This window comes from Cyprinodon variegatus, unplaced genomic scaffold (genome assembly GCF_000732505.1).
Source record: "Cyprinodon variegatus isolate N-32 unplaced genomic scaffold, C_variegatus-1.0 Scaffold507, whole genome shotgun sequence".
Taxonomy (NCBI): Eukaryota; Metazoa; Chordata; class Actinopteri; order Cyprinodontiformes; family Cyprinodontidae; genus Cyprinodon; species Cyprinodon variegatus.
In genome coordinates, this window is record NW_015150960.1 from 238532 (window position 1) to 246516 (window position 7985).

Consider the following 7985-nt stretch of genomic DNA (forward strand, 5'->3'; position numbering starts at 1 on the left):
AATTTTCAGATGCCTCATTCATCAGGGCCAGACTAAATCACACATTTAATCTCAGATTTAGTCTGGTTTATCAGGCTACACACCATCATCTTTACCAAGCTAGTCCTCATGGGAAATGCAGTCTTCTTCAGGAAAAATAATATAGCTTTTCCCCACTGGGGGGAGCCACTCAGACAAAACAGAGTCAATTGCAGAATGTGACAGTTACTATGAAGAAGGGAGTCAGTTGATTTCCTTAAACCTAAGAACACAAGATCTACCAAAAGGGTAAAACCTCCAAATTCCCCCAAAATGTAAAAGTTTAATGGTCAAAAATTGCACATTATTAGATCTCCTAGCAGTTCCTAGATCCCCACCAGGTTTTGGGATCATTTCCAGCATGTTAGACAGCTGTTTTTAGCCTCCGGAAACAGGCCATCAATATGAAACAGCCCTCTCAAAGCTCAGCAAAATTAGAATCTAGGTCCAGTGCCAGGAAACAAATACCCCCTTCCCACTGGCTGAAAAACCAGTTTAAACCTGGGAACAATCAGCTTTTAGTGGCAGTGGAAAAAGCTCACCGATGCGTGTCTACATGGGTTAACGACTCGGCAAGCGACCAGTATTAAAACCACCTCGGCTCCTGAACAGCATGCAGTGGAAACACCAGACCTGGGTTGACTCGCTACGTGACACCATTGAACGCAACGTACGGATGTCAACACGCCGCGCCGGCCGCTTCTAATCCAACAAGCCAAAACTACTTTGTTTACATTCGATAAACATGTAGCATAAACATGTGGGAGGGATTTGGACAGATATAAGAGTTAAATAATAAAAAGTACCGACTACACTCTGGCTGCCGTCCATGTTGCTCTCCATTATTTACTTCCCTGATTTCCGTGGCACTTTCGACATTATCAATGCTCACTCAGCATGATGCCGTCATCAGACACACAGCAATGGGGGACAGCCGCCACACAATTTGCCAGCAGGGGATCAGACTTGGCTTTTTTAAAAGAGCCAAAAGCCGATTGTTAGCGAGTCAATTCAGTTTTGGAAAACCCAGAGTGTTTTTTTGGGAAAGTGATCAAAATTAACTCCTCCAATTCTGTACGGAATAAAAGCTTAAGGCTCAGCATTGATAAAAAAATATTGCCAAAAGCTGGTTGATGGAAAAAAAAAAAAGCTACATGGTGGAGTTTGAACTTGCTAAATTAAATTTAACAAAATCGGGTGTTCAGTAGTAGTTTTAATTAGTAGTTAAATATATAAGCCTGAAACCTTAAGAATCCAATAATTCCCACTCAGATAAGAAAAATTCTGTTTTTGTTTTCTTCATCCTTATACTGTCATTTCCTGCTTAAAGGTAAAGTTTCTCACTTCAACAGAGCTGCAGCCGAGTTGGCGGTGATGGTCTGGGCTGGGATTTCAGGCAAGCCAGCTGACTCTGTGGGGGCGAACTGGGTGTGGTTAAAGGATGGGAATCCTGGGGTGTAGGGGTCCCCAGAACCAAGATGGACCTGAAATTAAACAATAAATAATTATGGACATTTTCTTACAGTTGTGTATATTTGATTGAATATGTTAAATACGTACATGTCCATAGAGCTCAGTCTCTGTAACCACGTTGTAATCTTCAGTGTCGAGGTAGATCAAAACAGCAGAAGCTCCCATCCTGGCAGCATTGTCCACCTAGGAGACCAAAATAGATCCTTATCAAAACATTCCAACACCTTCCTCAAGAAGACATACGATAAATAACTTTGTGTCACAACAGTAGTGAATCCAGACATACCTGTTGTGCCAAAGTGATCTTTCCAGCTCTCAGCAGCAGAACAGAACCTTTCAGATTAACTTTCCGCTGCACAAAGTCCAGATCCTCCTGACGGCCGTAGTTTCCATACACCAGAGGGCCCTATAGACGCAGACAGCAGCAAAAGTCCCAGATGAAACATATAGCCAAGCGGCTGCATCAGGTTAACCTTTTTAAACACCAGAAGCGGAAAAGTTCTGATCCATTGGTCTCTGATAAACAGCTGTTAGCAGAGCTCCTGTGGTGGCTGGTAGCTAAGCTAATCCATGAGCAAACGTCTGTTTTTACAATAAAATATAATGCATTAATGTTTTTTTCTGTTTTAGAGTACAATGCTGAAGTTGAGATAAATAGATTGTTTTTTTTTATCCTGTTTGGGAAGAAAAATACACGTTTAATTTCACTAAAGGTGAGAAACGTACTTCTGTGTAATTAAACAAAAGAAATTCTAGCAAAAGCTGCAAGGGTTGTTTTTTCTGCAGCATTTACAGAAATGTAAATAGTATAAAGAGGTTTAAAAACTGTCATAGATGTCAACTTGAAACATGTCCTTTTCTTTTTTTATACAGTTTTTATTTTTGTTACAATTTTTAAACCAAATAAAATGTTTCAATTCATTTTCTTTTATTAATGTTTCTGGTATTATCAGAACTAATGGCAATATATTCAACATGTATGTCACTTGTGAATTGCAAATTTGATTTTTTATTGTCTGATAAGTACTGAATATAAAAGGAAGTCACTTATATTTATTGAATCTATCCTACTATTCTATTTTAAGCAGGAACTAGTATACAGACATGCTATAATAAATAAAATGTTTACTAAATGTCTCCTGTATGAAACTCATTCGTTTCATTTATGATGCAATCACTTAAAATGCAATTATTTTTCATGTTACAATCTTTACTTGCATTTATCTGTCCATTAAATAAAAACACTGGAAAAATACAGCTAGAACATCAAAGTATTATGACGACATCTAATCAGCAGCAATAAAACCTAATTGTTACCTGATAAAAATGTTTTTATTATTTATATTTATAGACCATCAAAGCATCACCTCTCAGATCTGAGATCATCTATGGGTTTTATGGTGTAATTAAAAGAGGAGGTTTGAAAATAATGACCAAATCTTAGATGTAAAACAAACACCTAAAGTAGTCCTTAATAGAAATTTGTAGGCGATTGAAAATGTGAGGATTTAATGCATGTCTAATAATAACCAAAGCTGTTCTGTAACCGTTTTAAATGGCTATAAGCCAACTGGCTGGTTTAGCAAAGCAAAATCCAATTTAACATATTTAAACCTTCGTAATGAGGTCTAAATCCTGCAGCCGAGGTGTCAGCACACCTCTAGGGTTAAGACCGTCTCAGATCTCTAACTCTAGAGCCTTAGAAGCACAAACATCACACCCAACCCCTGCATCTGGGAGGGAAAACAATAATCCTCAGATGTTTTTGGTTAAACATTAATTCTCACCTCGACTCTGCCAGGTTTGCTGTAGGCCAAATATCCTTTAGGTTTAAAGACGTCAGAACCAAAGTAAACAGTGTTGGGCATCTCGCTGTAAAGAAGAAAGAAGAAAAGGCTTTTAATCTGTGATTCTACTGCAGAATTCCTAAAAAACCTTTTCTGCAATGAGTTTCTAACAAGGAAATAAGTTTAATGCAATTAATGCTTGTAAAATCTAAATGTGAAAATGCAGCGTTTGTTCGATTTCCTTTGCTGCTTTAAGGAAATCGAACAAGCTGTGTGGTTCAATGAAATAGAAACCAGACAAATCAAAAGGCAGACCTGTTGGGCATCTGCAGCTGAACGTAATGGATGTCGGTCCAAGGATGCATCCCCAGAGTCTGGAATGTCGAGAAGATCCCATTGGCCAGTTTCATATCTTGATCACTTCCTGCTGACCGGGTCGGCTCATCAAATTTCCTGCACAGAGAGGATGTTTTCACTTTTTTCTTCCAGTCAGGCTTTAGCACACAAACTTATCACAACTCTACACATTCTGCAGCCTTATGACTTATCTATACAAATATAACATGTTTTTTTACTCTTTTGAAATGTCTTCAAATTTGTATCCAGGTATCAAACGGATTGTGGTTTTTTCGGGGAATCTGATGCCCTAAATATCTTTCAGATATTATTCATTTGAAGAGTGAGGTTTCCGTAATGAATCGGCTTGCAGGCCTCAGTGTTTGCATGCTGAGCTCTTTTCTCAGTTTCAGTGTCAAAATAACCAAATCTAAGTAATCTGAAGGGTTACAGATCCAGAACCTACTTAAGAGTCTGTTCAAAGTTGTTGCTGCTGAGTTTGCCTTTCAGGAGCCGAGTGAGGTCATTCCAGGATAGAGAGGCTTCTGGAGGGGGCACAGCCTGCGTCGGAGCGGCTTTCGCTGGAGTCGTGGTTTCACTCTTCATCCCCTGTCCGCAGTCAGGCTCCACCTTGGGTTTATGATGGCTGATGAAACCAACTAGGTAGCCTGAGGAGAAGCAGTCAGGGCAAAAGAGATTCAGCCAGTTATGATGAGAGCAAGACAAAAATGAAAATAAAAACAAATATGGACAGAATTTAGGTTTAAATAACTGTATGCCTCAAATAACCCAAAGAGAATAAAAATAGAATCCATCCCAATAATTATTAACCTAGAAATTGGAAAAGTGGAAACCTTTATAGCATAATGGTGTAAAGAAATAATATAATTTAACCCTTTCTGACCTCAATTGTTGGCAATGCAACACATCAGGCACTCAGTTCATCTTTAATGTAGTAGAATGTAGGAGTGAGAACTGGCAATACACGTCACGATACTTGGGTCATGATATCAGATCACGATATAATATTTTACCCAGCTATTAAAATTAAATTTATAGATAAAAAAGAAAGTGCTGTATATGTTCATCAGAATCCATGTTGTCTGGGGTTTCAGTCTCAGACCGTTTCTCAATAAGTGTGCTTGTGCGTTCTGATGTGCTCGTGCACTAGTGAAACGTCATCAGCCTCGGCCCTAGTACTCCAACTCACAAGAACAGCAGACCAAGACGACAAAGTCCCCAGATGTTGTTCTCGCCCCTCCCTATTTACCCAGCATGCATCAGAGCAGACTTGTCCGTTCTGGAGATTGACAGCTGTCCCAGCATGCACTGCAGCAGCAGCAGCTTTAAATGAGGCGCTCCATTAAAAGTTAAAAGTTCTCTTTTCTGTTGCTGTTGTTCAATAAAAGTACATTTTAAGATGATTTGAGGTGAGAATATTGTACTTTAAAGCATCACTATATGGTCCATTTACCGATTTAATGCGTAATTTAAAAATAGATTTCCGAAGTTGAGAGGAACGCAGCAACCAGCGGAGCTCTGAGGCTAACGGCGGCCATGGCTAACCCGTCTGCAGCAGCCCTCTCTCTGCATGGCCGTGTGTGAAGGACCGCTGGCTCTGATGACGATTTTTTTGTTTTACTTGTCAAAATGTTCATTTGATTTGTGTTTATCTGACTGTGTTCATTATAATTCCCCCACAAAATGAAAAAAGTAAGAATGTATTATTATCTAGACACTATTAATAACAGATCCTAACTAAAAGATCCATATTAATTATTTATTATTATGAATTCATTAATAATATTATTAATTAAATAATAATACCGGGCAGCCGAAAATCATGATATATTGCCAAATCAACTTTTGTCCCACACTCCTAGTTAACTGTATCTCACAGCCCCACGTTTTATACTAATAAGGGAAAAGGTAACGAACCAGCGACAAAAATCATGAGGAATCCCACGATCATTAAGGCAACGGTGCGCCTGCTGTTGCGTGGAGGCGCGGGCCTAAAGCTGGGAGAGCCGGGCGCCTCCGCACCGTCATCCACAGCGTAGTCTGACAGGTTGACTTCGGTGTGCCTTTCGCTGTTCTCAGACGGCTGCAGCGTGAACCTGCTGTACCGCTCACTCTTCATCTGCAGGGAGGCGAAACAAGAGCACAGAGCTATGAGAGCAATGCGGGCCCCTGATGCCTCCAGCAGGAGGACCGACATAGTCAACATGAGCTCAGGTGTAAAAAGAAAATATCAAACAGAAAATACAAAGTGAAATGTGCTTTTTAAAACTCACCATGCTTTGAAACGCTGATCTAATCCGCTCCATGGTTCCTGTTTTAATAGAGAAAAAAGGTCATGGAGCTATGATGTAACAAATAAAGGAGAGGAGGCAGAAGCCCCAGGTGGAGGGGAGGACGTGAGGCGAAGCATGACTGCTTTTTCCACAAAGGGTGGAGACCGTTTTATTTTCTATGTAAACCTGCTTATTTCCTGAGACCGAGACAAAAACTCTGTTTTATACACACAGTTCTGTTTGTACATCATATAATGTGTGCCTTGTTTAAAGGGTTCAGCTGCTTTTTACTCAAACTAATGCTGTAATTATTACTGAAGGACCTTTGATCAACTAACTGATTACTCAGTGATTCAGCACACATAAAAACATTAATCATGGGGCAAATTTAAACTGAATTACGGCTTTTATAAACAAACCAACACTAACATGTTCAAATAGTTTTAAATGAAACCTTTCTGAGAGCTTGGATTGTTAAGACGAAGAGCATGAAATGTTCTGAGCTTTCAGGGCATCAAAGATTTCATTTATAAGAGCTGAAGGAAAACTTTTATAAAACCCAAAGACCGTTTATTGAGTTTAACATTTAACCTTTCTAGGAATTAATACATCTGGTGAGGCGAATCAAAAATGCAAAAACAAATCAATATTTGTGCTTTATATGTGAACAAACTGGGTACAATTTAGGGATGCAGCTAACATCTGCCCATTAGTTTTCAGATTAATGATCAGAAAGTGAGGTTCCTTAAAGAACTTTTTCTTTTTTTTTTTTGCAGAATTAAACCAGGTGAAACTAAAATGTTTCCGCTTGTGCAGTTCTGGATAGAACTTTTTTTTTTCTTTCTTTTATGCAAAATAATTACATTTTTTCACAATCCTGATATAATTCCTGCTCTAAGTGGGTTTCCCTGTCAGCTGTAGCCAGGTTTTAGTCTCTATACTCCAGTTTATGATTAATGGGTAACTGAATTAGGTGACGATTATTTTAATAATCCATAATCACGATTAATTCGATTAATTTTTTAGCCCTGGTTCACTTTATCATACACTTGATTTTGATTAATATAAAACAAGCTGATTGACTAGAAACCCACTAGAGGAAAATCATGGTTCCAGTAATACGAGCCAAACTCTGACCGGTTGGTCCAAACAGGACGCATTAAGGATTTAAAAATGTTTTACGTTAAATCATTAAAAAAAAACAGAATCACAGTTTCCCACTGTTCAGTATCCTTTCAATGAAAAGCTAAAAATTACCCAATTTTGACAGATAAGTAATAAAAGAATGTGGTAGTTTTAATATTGAAATGTGACTGTAGTTCATTCTATTGCAATATGCTTTACAGCAGTTAATTGACTTTTCTTTGTTCAACTATCAGAAAGTCTGATCCAACTTATTCATATCCGTAACAGTTAACTGGAAATATTGACCATAACATTAAGAGTGTACCGCAGGTTTCTGCAGAGAGGATGTAGTTTTGAGTCCAACAGAAATGATAAAAAGATTAGCCCCGCTGTAAACATTGAAACTGGAAAACCAGCAGTGGAGCTGGTTTACAATGTGCATGTTTCTAAGACATTACAAGGCTTCTGTTGGGCTACGCTATAAAAGCCTGGAACTCATCGCTAATCCAGACATTTAAAATTAAAAAATCTCCCTGGGTGGGAAGCGAAACGTCTTTAAACTTGGAAAACAAAGTCCAGTGGTTTGTTTTGAACTTTTTGCAAGAATTAGATGTGATGAATCAATTATTGAAAATATTAATCAACTAATTTAATAATTTAATCGTTAACTGTAGTATAGAGACTCTGACAGAGCGACCCACTGAGCTGTCATTTTACTATTTTTAATTATTTTATTTTCTCTTATTATACTATATTTTCTTTTGCTCTATTGCACTTACAAACTTATTTTTCTCGCTTCAAAGGAGGCAGATATATCCCAGAAGGCTTTGTGCGGGGAACTCTCTTCGCAAAGCATTATGGGATTTGCTGTCACAGCGGCCCGCTGTCGCCATAGGCTGTAGCTAACTGACAGCAGCAACTAATAACAAAGATGGTGCAGGCACTGCACAGT

General features: G+C 38.5%; 1 protein-coding gene across 1 annotated transcript in view; it reads right to left on the minus strand.

The window, feature by feature from the left end:
- Nucleotides 1-7985, minus strand: part of LOC107094809 (transferrin receptor protein 1-like) — a 21829-nt gene that overhangs the window by 11669 nt on the left and 2175 nt on the right. The window contains exons 2-9 of the mRNA XM_015390656.1: nt 5909-5946; nt 5553-5754; nt 4081-4282; nt 3594-3731; nt 3279-3363; nt 1778-1897; nt 1579-1674; nt 1363-1502 (exon numbers count right to left, since the gene is read on the minus strand). Coding sequence (XP_015246142.1) covers nt 1363-1502; nt 1579-1674; nt 1778-1897; nt 3279-3363; nt 3594-3731; nt 4081-4282; nt 5553-5754; nt 5909-5941 — 1016 coding nt within the window. The 5' untranslated portion in view covers nt 5942-5946. The remainder of the gene's footprint in view (nt 1-1362; nt 1503-1578; nt 1675-1777; nt 1898-3278; nt 3364-3593; nt 3732-4080; nt 4283-5552; nt 5755-5908; nt 5947-7985) is intronic.